At 43.4% G+C, this 18,570-nt stretch overlaps 1 protein-coding gene across 4 annotated transcripts in view; it reads left to right on the top strand.

Moving 5' to 3' along the window:
- The window catches only part of ampd3b (adenosine monophosphate deaminase 3b), a 33,403-nt gene that overhangs the window by 6,689 nt on the left and 8,144 nt on the right, over window positions 1–18,570 (top strand). For 3 of the 4 annotated variants that reach the window (XM_088340474.1, XM_088340476.1, XM_088340475.1), the window contains exons 2-14: window positions 5,601–5,823; window positions 5,888–6,062; window positions 6,130–6,295; window positions 6,371–6,590; window positions 7,888–8,017; window positions 8,099–8,293; window positions 13,936–14,067; window positions 14,158–14,321; window positions 14,395–14,521; window positions 14,594–14,757; window positions 16,358–16,478; window positions 17,961–18,134; window positions 18,208–18,318. In XM_088340474.1, the coding sequence (XP_088196600.1) occupies window positions 5,601–5,823; window positions 5,888–6,062; window positions 6,130–6,295; window positions 6,371–6,590; window positions 7,888–8,017; window positions 8,099–8,293; window positions 13,936–14,067; window positions 14,158–14,321; window positions 14,395–14,521; window positions 14,594–14,757; window positions 16,358–16,478; window positions 17,961–18,134; window positions 18,208–18,318 (2,102 nt within the window). The remainder of the gene's footprint in view (window positions 1–5,600; window positions 5,824–5,887; window positions 6,063–6,129; window positions 6,296–6,370; window positions 6,591–7,887; window positions 8,018–8,098; window positions 8,294–13,935; window positions 14,068–14,157; window positions 14,322–14,394; window positions 14,522–14,593; window positions 14,758–16,357; window positions 16,479–17,960; window positions 18,135–18,207; window positions 18,319–18,570) is intronic. The other variant, XM_088340477.1, reaches the window with a different exon arrangement.

Below are 18,570 nucleotides of genomic sequence, written 5' to 3'. Positions count from 1 at the left end.
TGACAGGAACATGGGCTTTTTGTTGTTTTTTAAAAAATTAGCGGTAATGTTGTTAGCACTACCAGCTTCAATTGCAGAATCACATATTCGAAAGATAAAAGTCATAAATAAGGGGGAAAAATATACAAATAATCTTAAATATGACGGGACAGGATTCTCAAATGACTGAATTCTGTCTTTGGCGGCGATGTCCGAAACCTCAGCTAATATTGTTAGCGCTACAGGTAAAAATCGCAAAATCTACATATTTAACACATAAAAAAGTAATGGACAAAGGGAAAACATTTTCACAAAACAACCAAAAGTATGACAGACTGGATTATCAAATGACGGAACACGGTTTTTGTCATTGATGACAAGAACCTGAGTGTTTTTTTCTTCACATTAGCACTAATTTGGTTAGTGCTACCACCTTAAATTGCAAAGATGCATCTTCAAAAGACAAAGTCATAAACAGGGGGAAAATGAACAAATTATACAAATCATCTGAAGTAGGACATTTACAGGATTATTAAATGTTTATTATAATATTGCAGATGACGCGAGTGTCAGGACCAGAACGGAAACAGTACCCAATTGCATAACATTTATCAAGTTTTATTGAAGGAAAGAGGAAGGGCTGCGCCTACGATGCGGTTTTCGCTGGACGCGGGAAGCAAGTCGCTCTCGTACTCTGATTGTGATCCGAACACGGAAGTGGATCTTCCGTAGCGAGCGGTGGCGGTGTCAGGGACGGAAAAACTGGCCAGTAGCTGTGACTGGGAGAGCAAGGCGTGGTCGGGGTCGGAAACGAGTCATAAGCCAGAATGGGAGAGTAGACGTAGTCGGGAACAAAAAGCGGTTGTAAGCCGGAGACAAACGGGAGCAGGGTGGAAAAAGGCTTGCCTAGTAAACACTGAGGTTCGCAAACAGACTGATAACAGGAGACTGACAGGACTGGGTTGAACTAGGGACAAGGAGCCAATCGGAACCCGCGGCGGTTGGCACCAAATGAGCGGACACAGGTGAATCACATCAGTAATCATGACAGCGAGCCTGGGTTTTTGTCGTTTTTCTTCCCAAACTAGTACTAATTCCATTAGCATGACAACCGTAAACTGCAATGTTCTATCTCTAAAAGATAAAAAGTCAAAAACAAAAGGAAAACACGTTGAGAAAACAACAACAAAAAATTGGTATGACACTGAGGTTTTGAGTTGTTCCTTGCCCGCAAGGTTGTTTTAAGATCAGGTAATTGTGCAATTGTGTAATTGTAATCCTGTGCAGTCCTTTGAGACATTTTTGTGATTAAGGGCTATATATATATATATATATATATAAATGTGACTTGACTTGACTATGTGACAAACAGGATTATCAAGTAACTGAATCTTTGGCAGAAATGATGGCATCCCAGGCTGTTTTTTCCTTCCTCCTATAATTGCACTAATGTTGTTAGCTAGCACTGCCATCTAAATTGCAAGGTATCATCTACATAAGATAAAAAGTCTTAAAAAAGGGGAATAAATGTACAAATAAAATATACAAATAATCTGACACATGACAGACTTGATTATCAAATTATGGAATGCCGTTTTTTACAGGCAATGATGGAAGCCTTGGTTGTTTGTTTGTTTCATTCCCAAACTAATGCTAATATCTTTAGCACTGCCACCTTAAAGTCACATCTTCAAAAGATAAAAAGTTATTAAAATAATAGAGAAAATTGCTCTAAAACGGGAAGTATTGTCCTATGCAAGCGATGTGCATAAAGGGTTTCGACGAGTGTGTTTTTTATTGACTAAATAAACGGGCGCGGCATTAGCTCAGGAGGTAGAGAGCTCATCTTGGGATCCAGAGATCGCAGGTATGACTCTCAGCTCCACCGTGTTATATGTCGAAGTGTCCCTGGGCAAGACACTGAATCCCTAATGCCCCTGGTAGCAGGTAGTTGCCTTGCATGGCTGATTCTGCTATCGGTTAGTTAGTGTGTAAAAGGGAAAAGTGTGAAGCGCATTGTAAAGCACTTTGGGAGGTCTTCATTGACTTGAAAAGCGCTATATACATGTCAATGTCTATTAAAAACGTATGCGTGGGACACCCGGGCTGTGACACCCAAGCCTGGACGGGACATGTTTACCGGTGTGTGGTTTCAAAACATGCCAGGTGCTCAAGGATGTTGAGTCATCCTTTCTGTTGAGTGAAATCGCAATCTTCTGAGGGTGCCACGTTTCGAGGAATATGTCGTATTCTTGGATCACCAAAACAACCATGTAAAGTATTGAAACCAGCTATCAGTATAGAGTAGAAGAGAAAAGTCTTTTTTTTTATTGCTGATAACATTGTAGTAAACAAGATTAGACATGGCACTCCGGGATAAACGAGATGAACACGTAATAAAGACTTAAAAGAGGAAAAATGAGACAAAATAAAGAGTGGGTTAACTGGCTAACTATTCACAAGGTAGTTTTTGGAGACTCGCCTAAGTTAGTGGAGTGTAATTTTCTTTCGTAATGTGAGTTTAATTAGAAATGGTGCAATAATAAGAAGTGCAATAAGATTCTCCTTTTTTAATAAAGTGAAATAAAAAAGGGTTGCAACATCAGAGGAGAATGAGAGTACTTCGTTGGATGTCTTCTTATTGTTTATTCAATGTTTCTGTACAACATTTTGAATTGCATTTCTATGTCTGAGAGGTGCTATATAGATAAATTTGGATTTGAATTTCAAGCAATCGGCAGCAACAAAATATGAATACCCATTTTTCAAGTTCGAATCCCGGCTCCTCCGTGTTACATGTCGAAGGGTCCTTGAGTAAGACACTGAACCCCTAATACCCCCAATAAGCAGGTTAGCGCCTTACATGGCTGCACGGCCGGAAATGTGAAGCACACTGTAAAGCGCTTTGGGAAGTCTTGACTTAAAAGCGCTATATACAGTGCATCCGGAAAGTATTCACAGCGCTTCACTTTTTCCAGATTTTGTTCATGTTACAGCCTCATTCCAAATTGTATGAATTTAATCTCTTATCTCAAAATTCTACACAAAATACTCCATTATGACAATGTGTAAAAGTTTTTTTTTTTTACTTTTTTTTGAATTTATTAAAAATAGAAAACTAAGAAATCACATTTACATAAGTATTCACAGCCTTTGCTTAATACTTTGTTGATCCACCTTTGGCAGCAAATACAGCCTCAAGTCTTTTTGAATATGATCCCACCAGTTTAGCACACCTATCTTTAGGCAGTTTTGCCCATTCTTCTATGCAATAAGTCTCAAGCTCAATCAGGTTGGATGGGAGACGTTTGTGCACAGCCATTTTCAGATCTCTCCAGAGATGTTCGATCGGATTCGAGTCTGGACTCTGGCTGGGCCACTCCACTTTCACGGAGTGGTTCTGAAGCCAATCTTTTGAGATCTTGGCTGTGTGCTTTGGGTCGTTGTCCTGCTGAAAAATTAACCTTCGCCCCAGCCTGAGGTCAAGAGCGCTCTGGAGCAGGTTTTCATCCAGGATATCTCTATATATTGCTGCATTCATTTTTCCTTCTATCCTGACTAGTCTGCCAGTTCCTGCTGGTGAAAAACATCCCCACAGCATGATGCTGCCACCACCATGCTTCACTGTAGGGATGGTATTGGCCTGGTGATTGGCGGTGCCTGGTTTCCTCCAAACATGGCGCCTGGCATTCACATCAAAGAGTTCAATCTTTGTCTCATCAGACCAGAGAATTTTGTTTCTCATGGTCTGAGAGTCATTCAGGTGCTCTTTGGCAAATTCCAGACGGGCTTCCATGTTCCTTTTACTAAGGAGTGGCTTTCGTCTGGCCACTCTACCATGCAGGCCTGATTGGTGGATTGCTGCAGAGATGGTTGTCCTTCTGGAAGGCTCTCCTCTCTCCACAGAGAAACGCTGGAGCTCTGACAGAGCGACCATCGGGTTCTTGGTCACCTCCCTGACTAAGGCCCTTCTTCCCTGATCGCTCAGTTTAGAAGGCCGGCCAGCTCTAGGAAGAGTCCTGGTGGTTCCAAATGTCTTTCATTTACGAATAATGGAGGCCACTGTGCTCATTGGGACCTTCAAAGCAGCAGAAATTTTTCTGTATCCTTCCCCAGATTTGTGCCTCAAGACAATCCTGTCTCGCAGGTCTACAGACAGTTCTTTTGACTTCATGCTTGGTGTTTGTGCTCTGACATGCACACTCAACTGTGGGACCTTATATAGATAGGTGTGTGCCTTTCCAAATCATGTCCAATCAACTGAATTTACTGCAGGTGGACTCCAATTAAGCTGTAGAAAGATCTCAAGGATGATCAGTGGAAAAAAGATGCACCTGAGCTCAATTTTGAGCTTCATGGCAAAGGCTGTGAATACTTATGTAAATGTGATTTCTTAGTTTTCTATTTTTAATCAATTCAAAAAAAGTAAAAAAAAAAACTTTTTCACATTGTCATAATGGAGTATTTTATGTAGAATTTTGAGATAAGAGATTCAATTAATACAATTTGGAATGAGGCTGTAACATAACAAAATGTGGAAAAAGTGAAGCGCTGTGAATACTTTCCGGATGCACTGTAAATGCAGATCATTTAATTTAATTTCATACAATGCCCCCTTTTCAGTAAGCATGATATATAATTTTCACAGTCTTGGTGCAGATACCAGCCTTGACAGTGTATCAGTACTTCCTCCCTGACTGATACTCATACAGTAGACGCCAGAAATTTGACATTCATTGTAATAAAGGTTTATATGATTAAGGTACATTGTAAATAAATATACATGTAAAGGAGACATGAAATTCTATTTACATTTAGTGTGACGTGACTTGAGCTGGTGCAGCGGAGTTACTTGGTGGATGCTGAGGGTGTCAGAGACTTTGGATTCAAAATGAAAATGATTTCAAAACTTCCATTTGTGAATATTATCATCCCTTTAGAAATTCAATAGCTTCAATCGCCAGCAATTCAGAATAAATGTCATTATTGGCGATGGGTTACAGCCGTATTCCTTAGCAACGTTAACTAAGCATGTGCATCGTGTTTCTAGACTTCTATAGTTATTATGTTTTTGCCTCTCCCTTAAGTATCAATGCAAGTTTTGGGAACCAAAAATACAGGATTGTATTGCACTAACTCGCAAAGTTTTATGAAGCGTAGGAGATTGTGAACTGAGAAAGAAGGCATTGTGGGAGGCAGTTCAGCCAAAATCATATCGGCATAATTATAATACCAATAGCATAACATCGACCTGTATAATGTCAACCGATAGCATACAGGCATCTTAAAGACGTATGAAAGAGTACCTCAAACAGTCATATGCACAAATGCCACAAGGTTTTTGGGCACACAAAATATTTTTTTGTTGATATTGTTTAGTGGGGAAGATAAATTAATGAGGGACAGAAAAATGCATACTCCACATGGTAATGTAAAAATATTTGAAGGTTAGGACGCAGTAACCTTGGGGTCTACTGCATCGGTTACCCTCTGCAATGGGCCTTTTTAAAATGAAGAATGAAATATTACAGGAACACCAAATTCTGTTGATTTCCTGTCCTTTTAAGGAAAAGCGTCTACCTGCGTTTCAAAAGTAACACAAAGTATGCGCTCTTTTGCAGACATGCCGCGGCTCTTCCCCAAAATCTCCATGAGTGAGGTAGATGAGAAGGTGCGTCTCCTGGCCGAGAAGGTCTACGCCTCAGCCTTAAAGGAGGAGGACAACAAGGACGTCATGGCCCTGTTTACCGTTTCAGAGGACTGTCCTATTGGTTTGCTGGAAGACCGCGAGCGGATCCTTCAAAAAGAACTTGCCGAGCAACAGTCTAAGGAGACGGTTAAGAGGTACCTTAGGCGTCCACTTTTACTATTATTCTTTGGAGATGAATGGTCTTCTGTGTGTCACCAGGAAAAAGAACTTCATGATGAAGCGATCCCAGTCACTGTCCCTACAGACTCCCTCCAGAGACTGGAGCCTGTTGACTCATTCGCCCATGCTCTCCCCGACCACGCCTGAACCGGTTTTCTCTGACATTTTCCCCGACTTTCAGAGGGTGACGATCAGCGGGGACTACTGCGCCGGGGTAAGAGAGCTTGGCAAACCCCTAAGCCAAGTTGGTTTTTATTGTCGAATCCATGTGTTTAATACAGATCACTGTTGAGGATTATGAGCAGGCGGCGAAGAGCCTCCTGAGAGCTCTGTCCATCAGGGAAAAGTATTCCCGGTTGGCTTACCATCGTTTTCCCAGGACTATAGCCCGGTTCCTCCGAAACACAGAAGGGGAGAACTGGCGAGAGGAAGAGGAGGTCTTACCAGGTGGAAAATAAATTTTCCCTTTCTCTTTGTATTATATTCTCAACTTCAACCAAAATTCTTTGGCATGCTCTGTAGACATCTGGCCATTCCCCCGTGTAGACGAGGACCCATACTCCATGGAGGGCATCCCCGAGAACTTGGATTACAAGCTGCAGATGAAGGATGGCATCGTTCACGTTTACAACAACGCGCAGGCTTTGAAACAGCAGCAGCCACGGACTTTACCTTATCCAGATCTGGAGACCTTTGCCATCGACTTGAGTCACGTCCTAGCCATGATTGCTGATGGTCCCACGTAAGAACAAAGCGATTTTTCACAGCAGACGTAAACGGTGGCTCATGGTAAAGACACAAAAACTAAACCTGGGGTTTGATCCTGGACACAAGCCTACAGTAGAACCCCGGAATATGGCGACCCCCGCCTTACAACTTTTCACTCTACGGTGTGGAAGAAAATTATTTTTTTAGCCCCTCTATGAGGCATTTTTTCCTCCATACGACATCACTAACAAAACATTTTACGTTTGCCCAAATAAATTGAAAATTCTAACTTTGCGAGATTCATGCATATGTAGTGTTATGTTTCTAATATGCCTGTTCAACGTCAGGTTTATTATAAACAATAATTTTGTCTGCCATTGCTATGGGTCACGGCATCATGAAAATCCTAATATGCAATTGGCTGAACAGCCTCCCACAATGCCTTTCTCTTCATTCAGTTAAGAAATGTGTGTGCTCTGAAAACAACTTGATGAGTCGCTGATACAATAGTCAAGATACTTTATTATTTGCTATGGTTACCAAGGCTTGCGCTGATGATAGAGAACCAAAAACCTGATCACCATGCTACCAAAGCTTATGATTTCCAAAAATCCTGAAGAAGGCGCACGAATGGAAACACTGGAACCCTTGCTAAGTTGCATGGCTGTAACAGGTCGACAATCGGGAGAATTATTAAGAATATGAAGATGATTGAAGCAACAAAATCTTTGAAGGACATGAAAAGCTTTGAAAGTGGAAGGTTAAAAATCAGTCTTAGTTAAATACGCAGTTGTCGTCTCTTTCCCCCTCCTACATTCGCCCAACTCTACTCAACCAAGTGAATAATATTTCGTTATCCTCTTCGTGTATTTGTATTTACATTCTTATTCAATCATATGCACATATTTTACACATGAGTTGTAATTACTATATGATACATTATTTCAATCCACTATCTCTTCCCCTTTTGCATCCACCCATAAACTTCTCTGAGCCATTTTAATCTACATCACGCCAACGGTAAATAACATGCAACTTTTCCTTTACATGTGCAGTATATTTATTATTCATCACAAATAGGTGGAAATTAATACTTAAATATTTTTTTATTTTACAAATAGATTGTAATTACTGTATGCTACGTTATTTCAACCTGCTGTCTCTTTCCCTTTTGCATCCAACCACTAACTCTACTCTGCCAGCTCAAGTCATGTGACACCACAATGTAATGGTTACTTTACATGTATATTTATAATGTTATTTAACATTATACAGATACATCGCAAATAAAACCTTGGTCCTGTCTGGTTTGACTCTTCGATGTGTTGCAGGAAGACATACTGCCACAGACGACTCAACTTTCTGGCCTCCAAATTTTACCTTCACGAAATGCTAAATGAAATGGCCGAGCTGAAGGAGCTCAAGAGTGTCCCACACAGAGACTTTTACAACGTCAGGAAGGTCAGTTTCTCTGACTTACACTTATCTAAGCTCGTATATCAAAAACATCAAGGCTAAGGCAAGGCTTTAATCAAACTCAAGGTGGACACCCACATACATGCTGCAGCCTGCATGAACCAAAAGCACCTGCTGAAGTTCATCAAAACCACGTACCAGACGGAAAAAGGCCGCGTTGTCCTGGAGAAGGGCGGACAAAGTTACACGCTTGAACAGGTCTTCAAAAATCTCCACATGGACCCTTACGACCTCACCGTGGATTCATTGGATGTGCATGCGGTAAGGAAAAACGCCTCGCAGTGGTCAACAATCGTTGCAAATTAGAGTAGACCCAGGGATATGACATTAATCGATTATGGTGCAGATCGTAAAGTGAAATTGCTGTATATTGGGGATGGAAATGTACGGTAATGCGTAGCTAAGGCATTCCGAACCCCCAGTAAACATTCAAAAAATAAATATATATATATATATATATATATATATATATATATATATATATATATATATTTATTAGGAATTACTTATGCGTAATATCTGTGCATATGATTAAATCAATTTATAGATAAATATACTGTTACTATGCATGTAAAAGAAAAAGGAATTTTATTTACATTTGGTATGATGTAACTGAAACTGGTACAGTGGAATTAGTGGGTGGATGCAGAGGGGGATGTGGTGGCAGAGTCATATTAAAACTGATTTTAAAACTTCCACTTGCAAGGAATAGCATGCCTTTAGAAGTCCTTATTATTAATAATAGTCCCGATCGTTGAATGGTTACGACCATGAAACTTAAGGATAGCGATTTGTGTGAACCTCCTCCTTGATCTGCTACCTCATCGTGGTGGAGGAGTTTGTGTGTCCCAATGATCCTAGGAGCTATGTTGTCGGGGGCTTTAAGCCCCTGGTAGGGTCACCCATGGCAAACAGGTTCTAGGTGAGTGGCCAGACAAAACGCAGATCACAAGACCACTTATGACGACAAAAACATTGGTCCTCAATTTCCATCGCCCGGACGCGGGTTGCCGGGGACCCCTTCTGGAGCCAGGCCTGGAGGTGGGGTCCGCTGGCGAGCACCTGGTGGCCGGACCTTTACCCACGGGGTCCGGCCGGGCACAGTCCGAAGGGACAACGTGGGACCCTCTTTCCATGGGCTCACCACCTGTAGGAGGGGCCAAAGGGGTCGCGTGCGCAGAGAGCTGGGTAGTGGCCAAGGGAGGGGTCCTTGACGCGAAGATCCCCGGCTACAGAAACTGGCTTTGGGACATGGAACGTTACCTCTCTGGCAGGGAAGGAGCCTGAGTTGGTGTGTGAGGTTGAAAAATTCCGACTAGATATAGTTGGACTCACCTCCACGCACGACTTGGGCTCTGGTACCAGTCCTCTCGAGAGGGGTTGGACTCTCCTCCACTCTGGAGTTGCCCGTAGTGAGAGGCGCAGAGCCGGTGTGGGCATATTAGTTGCACCAAGGCTCGGCGCCTGTACGTTGGGGTTCACCCCAGTAGATGAGAGGTTAGCCTCCCTCCGCCCATGCCGTCAAACTGAAGAAAGAGTCTCATCGGGCCTTCCTGGCCTGTGGGACTCTGGAAGCAGCTGGCAGGTATCGGCTGACTAAGCAGAAAGCGGCTTCGGCGGTTGCCGAGGCAAAAACTCGGGCATGGGAGGAGTTTGGCGTGGCCAAGGAAGCCGACATCCGAACGGCTTCGAGGAAATTCTGGTCCACCATCCGGCGTCTTAGGAGGAAGGGAGGGAAGCGGTGTGCCATCGACACTGTGTATAGTGCCGATGGGGCGCTGCTGACCTCGACCCGGAACATTGTGAATCGGTGGGCGGAGTACTTCGAAGACCTCCTCAATCCCACTGACACGTCTTCCTCTGGGGAAGCAGAGCCGGAGGACTCTGAGTTGGGCTCTCGCATCTCTGGGGTTGAAGTCACCGAGGTGGTCAAAAAGCTCCTCGGTGGCAGGGCCCCGGGGGTCAATGAGACCCGCCCGAAGTTCATTAAGGCTCTGGGTGTTGTGGGCCTGTCATGGTTGACACACCTCGCAACATCGCGTGGACATCGGGGACAGTGCCTCTGGACTGGCAGACTAGGGTGACGGTTCCCCTCTTTAAGAAGAGGGGACCGGAGAGTGTGTTCAAACTACAGGGGAATCACACTTCTCAGCCTCCCTGGTAAGGTCTATTCAGGGGTACTGGAGAGGAGGGTCCGCCAGGAGGTCGAATCTCAGATTCAGGAGGAACAGTGTGGATTTCGTCCTGGCCGTGGAACACAGGACCAGTTCTACACACTCTGCAGGGTCTTTGAGGGTGCATAGGAGTTTGCCTGTCCGGTCTACATGTGTTTTGTAGACTTGGAGAAGGCATTCGACCGTGTTCCTTGGGAGGCTCTGTGGGGGGTGCTTCGGGAGTATGGGGTACTGCACAGTCTTATCCGGGCTGTGTGGTCCCTGTACGCCCGGTGCCAGAGTCTGGTCTGCATTGTCAGCAGTAAGTCAGATTCGTTCCCGGTGAGGTTTGGACTCCGCAAGGGCTGCCCTTTGTCACCGATTCTGTTCATAACTTTTATGGACAGAATTTCTAGGCGCAGCCTTGGAGGGGATGGAGTCTGGTTTGGGGGCCTTAGCATTGCCTCACTACTTTTTGCAAATGGCGTGGTGCTGTTGGCTTCCTCAGGCCGTGATCTTCAGCTCTCGCTGGAGCTATTTGCAGCCGAGTGTGAAGCGGCCGGGATGAGGATCAGCACCTCCAAGTCCGAGACCATGGTACTCAATCGTAAAAGGGTGGCATGCTACCTCCGGGTTGGGGATGAGATCTTGCTCCAAGTGGAGGAGTTCAAGTATCTTGGGGTCTTGTTCACGAGTGAGGGTAGGATGGAACGGGAGATCGACAGACGGGGTCAGTGCAGCGTCTGCCGTCATTCGGACCCTGTACCGGTCCGTCGTGGTGAAGAGGGAGCTGAGCCAAAAGGCAAAGCTCTCGATCCACCAGTCGATCTACGTTCCTACCCTCACCTATGGTCATGAAGTTTGGGTTATGACCGAAAGAACATGATCCCGGATACAAGTGGCCGAAATGAATTCGCTGCGTAGGGTGTCTGGGTTTTCCCTTAGAGATAAGGTGAGAAGCTCAGTCATCCGAGAGGGACTCTGTGTAGAGCCAATGCTCCTCCGCATTGAGAGGAGCCAGTTGAGGTGGCTCGGGCATCTGATAAGGATGCCTCCTGGACGCCTCCCTCGGGAGGTGTTCCGGGCATGTCCCACAGGCAGGAGGCCCTGGGGGCGACCCAGGACATGCTGGAGAGACTATGTCTCTCGGCTGGCTTGGGAACGCCTTGTGATCCCGTCGGATGAGCTGGAGGAGGTGGCTGGGGATAGGGACGTCTGGGCTTCCCTTTTAAGGCTGCTGCCCCCGCGATTCGACCCCGGATAAGCGGAAGACAAGGGATGGATGGATGGATTTGTGTGAACTTTTTATATGCCTTGATAATCGCAAGGTTCTTTTCTACGGTTATCCTGTTTTTGCTTCCACCTTTAGCGACACAGCTAGTCTTGGGATATTGAGTAAATATATACAGATATATATTTTATTTTATTGCTGAATCGCCGCCTTTGCAAAGTATTTAAGATTTTGAGCTCAAACAATAGAGGGATGGCATTGTGGGATGTAGTTCAGCCAATAACGTATCTGAAATTTAATGATGCCATCATGCAAACCAATAGCAGACCAACAATATACACTATGTCACAAAAGTGAGTAAACCCCTCTCATTTCTGCAGGGATTTCATTATAACATTTATTAGAACATCACCGAAGGAATATCGGTTTGACACAATTAAAAGAAGTACACTATGTAACCACATTAGACCTAAGATTTATGGCCCGAGCCCGAACCCGAACCCGAACCCGAGGCAATTTCGGGCCGGGTCGGGCCTGAAATGTCAGTCATACGGTCGGGTCGGGTCGGGTTCGGTCCTGCTTTTTTTTTTTTTTTTTTTTTAATTAATTAATAATTATAAATATATGTTCATTAAAAATATATACTTAAACTATGTATGGATACTAGACCAAGGAATATAGTAAATCAAATAAATATTATTTGTGTACAATTAGTTGTGATTGCGGAAATCATAGCGTGACTTTTCCATCCGCATTAACAAACGCATTTTGTAAAATACGATCGCGCTTTATTGTTTAAATAAACGCGTTATATAGACTAGAATCTCCCAATTATTATAATTAGCTCGCTTTATTTTGTTTTAAAGCGTATTATATAGAATACGATCGCTTTTGTCGGAAGCGTACATTGACGTTGGTGACATTTTCATCCGCGTTAAAAAACGCAATTTGCAGAATAAAATCACGCTTTATTGTTTAAATAAACGCGTTATATAGACTAGGATCTCCCAATTATTATAATTAGCTCGCTTTATTGTTTTAATAAGCGTTTTATATAGAATACGATCAGGGGGGGGGGATTTGCATAGGAGTCGGAAAAGGGCACAACACGTCAACACCCCCTCAATGAAAGTGCTGCGCTAAAATCTTAAGGACGTACTACTACTGCTGCTGTGGATTATGGCCCAATGATCAAGTCGTCAAAATGACGGACGCCCTTAAATGTTTTCGCTACCTCAAAAAAAAAAAACCGTCAATGACAGATTGTCGCTTAATGTAACATCTGCAGTGCAGACACAGAAATATAAAAGATGTAAATGTTTATACAGTTTTATTTAACTTAGGCCTAGATGTTGTAACAAAAGGCAGAGTTTAATTTGTTATCATAAATCACCCCTCCTTATAAATAAAATATGTAATTTCGGGCCCCCTCGGGCCGGGCCAGCAAATCCAGTTAATTAGTCGGGCTCGGTCCGGGTCGGGTTTAATACCCCTCGGGCCTGCGTCGGGCTCGGGTGCTTTTTTTTGGCCCGATCTTACCTCTAAACCACATTACTGGAAACATATGCTCTTGTCTGATGAGACAAAGATTCATTCATTTGGCTCAGATGGTGTGAAGCATGCGTGGCAGCAACCAGGCGAGGAGTACAAATATGTTTGTGTTGTGCCTAAAATCAAGCATGTGTTGGGAATGTCATGGTTTGGGGATGCATGAGTGCAACTGGAGTTGGGGAGTTTCATTTCATGGAGGAAAACATGAACTCAAGCATGTAAAGTCAAATACTACAGCAAGGAACGATCCCCTTCCTTCCAGAAACGATGTCTCAGGGCAATGTTCCAGCGTATCAAAGGCCCTCAAATACACTTCTAAGCTGACCAAGGGGATCTACTGGCCAAGCATGTCTCCAGATCTAAATCCAATAGAACATCTTTGGGGCATCCTCAAGCGGAAGGTGGACAACCACAAGATTTCGAATATCCGTTAGCTCTGTCATGTCCTGGAGGAGTGGAAGATCTTCCGAGTGGCAATTTGTGAGGCTCTGGTGAAATCCATGGCCAGGAGGATTAGTGTGGTTCTGAAAAATCATGGTCGCCACTCAAAGTATTGAACTTTAACTTTAGAGTGTACTCACTTTTGTGACCAGGGGTTTAGCTAACAATGGCTATATTTTGAGTTCTTTTAAGGGTAAAAATAAATTTACACTGCTATATGAGCTTTCCACAGACTACATTTCATTCTGTCAAAGCGATGTTTCTTCGGTGTTGTTCAATTGAACATAATAATGAAATCTCTGCTGGAATGTGTACCGGTACTCACTTTTGTGACATAATGTATATGTAGTCATCCTAGGCAGATAATTTGTCATACGCATGACCTCTGCCAAAAAAACGTGAAATAATATGTTGTTCTCATATAGTGGTGAACATGCCGTAAAGAGGGGCTGAAATAACATCTTATTCCACTCCGTAAACGGGAGCGCTGGATCCCGAGGTCTACTCGATATTTTTCGATTTTTCAGGGGAGACAAACATTCCATCGTTTTGACAAGTTCAACTCAAAGTACAACCCGGTGGGAGCCAGCGAATTGCGGGAGATTTACCTTAAGTCAGACAACTTCATCAAGGGGGAGTATATTGCTCGTCTCATCAAGGTTTGTCAACTTTGAAAATCTGTAATGCAGGGCTGTTCAAGTTGCAGATCATAAGCTGTCATCTCAATACCTTTGGTCAAACCTTTTCAGGAAGTGGCAAAAGATTTAGAGGAGAGCAAATACCAACACGCCGAACCTCGACTCTCCATTTACGGACGATCAAGCAGCGAATGGGAAGGCCTTGCCACTTGGTTTATTCAGCACAAGGTCCATTCACCCAACATGAGATGGATGATCCAGGTTCCTAGGATCTAGTGAGTCTTCTTGATCCAGGTCCAAAAATCCTCAGATGCGCACATATCAATGCAATCCACTGTCCTTCCTCAGTGACATTTTTAGATCAAAGAAGCTGATACCAAACTTCGGCAAGATGTTGGAAAACATCTTCGTCCCCATCTTTGAGGCCACAGTCAACCCGCAAAAGCATCCGGCTCTTCATGTTTTCCTGAAATACGTAAAGACCCGAAGCGACGCTCACCTTTCCGTTTAACGTCTCTTCATCGCCGATCCTGATCTCGCCCTGCAGGTGACGGGATTCGACAGCGTAGATGACGAATCCAAACACAGTGACCACTTGTTCTCCTACAAAAGTCCAAAACCTGAGTCGTGGACTTCAGATGATAACCCGCCTTACACCTACTACCTGTTCTACATGTACGCCAACATCATGGTGCTCAACAACCTGCGCAAGTGAGTCACTTTCAATGGAGCTTGATTATTATTTGGGTGCTCAATCCAATACTGTAGTACCCCGGGATACCTCAAACAGTTCTGAGGTCATGAGATCGAACATTCCTGTGTGTAGTTTGCATGTTCTACTTGTGCTTGCGTGGGTTTCCTCCGGGCACTCTGGTTTCCTCCCACATTCCAAAAACATGCATGTCAGGTTAATTTGGTCGGTACAAATTGTCCCTAGGTGTGAATGAGCGAGCGAATTGTCTGTTCCTGTGTGCCCTGCGATTGGCTGGCAACCAGTTCAGGGTGTCCCCTGCCCACTGCCCGAAGACAGCAGGGATGGGCCCCAGCAACGCCGCGACCCTAGTGAGGATAAGCAGTGCAGATAATGGATGGATGAAGTTCTGAGGTAGGCGTTGCTAACTGAAATTACCATATAACGGGGCATAGAAACCTGTAAATAGCAAAAACATTCTGAATCCCCAATTACAAAGATAAAAAACATGAAAATACAAAATAGTATATGGTTGTACTTATTTTGAACTATCGTCCCAAATATTGATTGGTTGCAGCAATGCAACTTAGGAAGGGTAGCCATTTGTGTGTCCTCTTCATATTTCTTGATAATCACAAGCTTTGTAATCATAGTTATCATGTTTTTGCTTCCTTCTTTAGCATCACCTCAGGCCTTAGGACCCGAATAATTACAGTTCGAAAACTGTAGTATTGTAAATTCTACATAAAGCACACAAGATTCAGAATGAATGAATGAAGAAAGAGAAGTGTATTGTCATAGGGAGTTCAAAGAATAGCATATATAGATTTTAAAGTTGCAGTGATGCAAACCAATAGCAAACCAGTGTTTTATAGGATGTCAAAAAATAGCAGACAGGCATCTAAGAGATGTAACTACATATAGACAAATACTGCAAAGTTTAAATTTTGTATGTTTTTGGGGCACACACAATATTGTTTGTTGATGTCAGGGGGTGTCAAGTGAGGATAAAACTGTAAAGTGGATCCGAAAAAAAAACATTTCATTCCACACTGTAGAGTCAAAACGTCGTAAAGTGGTGTCGCCATATCCCTTGGGTCCCTTGGGTAGAGAAAATTGCTTTAAATTATATTCATTTGTATCCAGCAACTCTGTTTGTCCCTCACCCCCCTCATTAACCTAATCCGGAGGAAAACAAAGCCTACTTACAACAAAGACAGTTAGTTCTTTGTTCCTTTATCTCTTTGTTTCCTTATCCTCACTGTAAATGTGGAACTGGAGTCGTCCAATTTCGTTGTCACAGCATATCCCATGTTGTAACAATGACAATAAAGGCATATTCTATTCTATTCTATTTAATGCAGAATCTAATTCCGTGGTTAACGATTCGGCCAACAGGTCATGCTCACAGTTTCCCGCCCGAATTAATTCAAACATAGTCTCATAATGTGCCCTAGCATTATTCATGAAGGAAGCAATACTCTAAACATCTTTTATTTTTTGCTTAATTTATCTATTTTCCAGTTCTTTCATATGGTTAATGATTGATCAGCCCAGAAGAAAAAAATATTGACACAAAAATAAATAATCTCCCTTTTTTTATTTTTAAACCATCCAAAGGGAGCGTGGGTTGAACACCTTCCAGTTCCGTCCCCACTGTGGTGAAGCCGGCTCCATCACTCACCTGGTGTCAGCCTTCCTGTTGGCGGACAATATTTCCCATGGTCTCAACCTGAAGAAGGTAATTGCGCCGTATGTTTTTGCAGAACCCGGATATAGATTCCAAAAGAACCTTAACGGGCGTTCAACCCTTGGGAAAACCATAGTACTCATGGTTTTACAGTTGTTAATGTCCATATTTGTGCTTACACATCATGTCAATTTACCCAAAAAAATCTGAACTTGGTCCTTGGAGTCACTAGTAAACCAGCATTTTCCGAGCAGAGGCTCTGAGCAGGAACATGAGAACCAAGTCAGAAAGATAAGAAGGGGCTAGTCTCTGCAAACTTTTCCATTCTAACAGACCCAGACCTGAATTAAGAACCTGTGTCCGTCACCTACAACTCAAAATCACAATATAACTCTCATTGAGCCCAGGTTAGAATTTGGACCTAAGTTTATAGACCAACACTTCCCTTTTGAGCTTGGGTCACCAACTTTTTTGAAGCTAAGCAATACTTTGTTACCAAATAGTGCCAAGAGCTATCAGTTCAATGTGCGTTTATATATATATATATATATATATATATATATATATATATATATATATATATATATATATATAATCATATTCTCACTATGTTATTTTTGGGGTAATTACCATTTCGTATTAAGACCGGGTGAAAACATATGTTTGTCTGGAGAGGGAAGGGCACCACCAGGCTGTAGTTTTCCAAGACACACAACAGGAAATGGTGCCCCTACAACCCCAGTGGTTAAGGAATACAACCAACCAACCGTTTATTAGAAGTAGTGTAAAAAATAGGCTCAGTCAACCAATAGATAGATAGATAGAAACTTTATTGATCCCCGTAGGGAAATTCGCACATCCAGCAGTATCCTTGTGTTGAAAAATAAAATAATAAAATAAAGATATAGAATACAAAAATACCCAATATAACGTTTTGCTATAGAGTATTTAAATAGTGCTACGGAAAATACACACTGTAATAAAAATAGGGTAATATGCAAATGTGGGGGTGGGGTTTAATGTGGGCTTTTACTCCCCCGGGTGCAGTTAAAGAGCATCATGGCATGTTGAAGAAATGATCTCCTCAGTCTGTCCGTGGAACAAGACTGTCACAGCAGTCTGTCGCTGAGGCTGCTCTTCTGTTTGGAGATGATGCTGTGTAGTGGATGTGATGAATTGTCCATGACCCCAGCTTGTTCAGTGCCCGTCTCTCAGCTTCAGTTGTCAGGCTGTCCAGTTCTGTACCCTCAACAGAGCCACATCATCCCAGTCAAAGATCTAATTTCCTAAAACTCAAAAACCCACCACTAGAGAGCTATTTTAAGAACCAGTCTGCGGGCTACACAGTTGTTCTTCAATGGCTACCCGGTGGCCGCGGGCACGACATTGGTGACCCCTGCTCTAGAGTAAATCTTGAACCATCACCCGCAGGACTTATATAACCACAAAAAAGGTCGTCACCTCATTCACCCCCTACTCGGACTCCTTGATTGTGACAATCTTTTCCTTACATTCTGATCTCTTATCCACCAGAGTCCAGTGCTGCAGTACCTGTACTACCTGGCCCAAGTCCCCATCGCCATGTCGCCGCTGAGCAACAACAGTCTGTTCTTGCAGTACTCCAAAAACCCTCTGCGGGAGTTTCTCCAGAAGGGCCTCTGCGTCTCGCTGTCCACCGACGACCCCATGCAGTTCCACTACACAAAGGTCTGAACTGGCCGGATGTAAAACGGAGAGTATGACGCAGGTATCGTTGAAAACCAGTTGAAATCCCTCCCAGGAAGCCTTGATGGAGGAGTACGCCATCGCGGCTCAGCTCTGGAAACTCAGCACGTGCGACTTGTGCGAGATCGCCAGGAATAGCGTGCTGCAAAGTGGCCTGTCTCACCAGGTGACTTTTAATGTGGACTGAGTTTGGAGTGGGGATCCAGACATGGGTGGCATTCTCAAAAGGGCTATATGGTAGACCACTAGGTTTTCAGGTTACCATGCTGAATAAGATGTTTCTTCGCCTCCTTGTTATGGCATTGTACCCACCAGGTGACATCTACAGACGCTCCCCTACTTACGACCATTCGACGTACGATCATTTTTTACAGGATGTCGAAAAATATCCGGACATTGCTGTGAGTTAGATTTTGTA

Source organism: Urocampus carinirostris, chromosome 7, assembly GCF_059441175.1.
Source record: "Urocampus carinirostris isolate Australia breed hairy pipefish chromosome 7, RoL_Ucar_1.0, whole genome shotgun sequence".
Classification (NCBI taxonomy): domain Eukaryota; kingdom Metazoa; phylum Chordata; class Actinopteri; order Syngnathiformes; family Syngnathidae; genus Urocampus; species Urocampus carinirostris.
The sequence above is the reverse complement of the archived record's forward strand: the minus strand, read 5'-3'. Positions and strand labels throughout refer to the sequence as shown.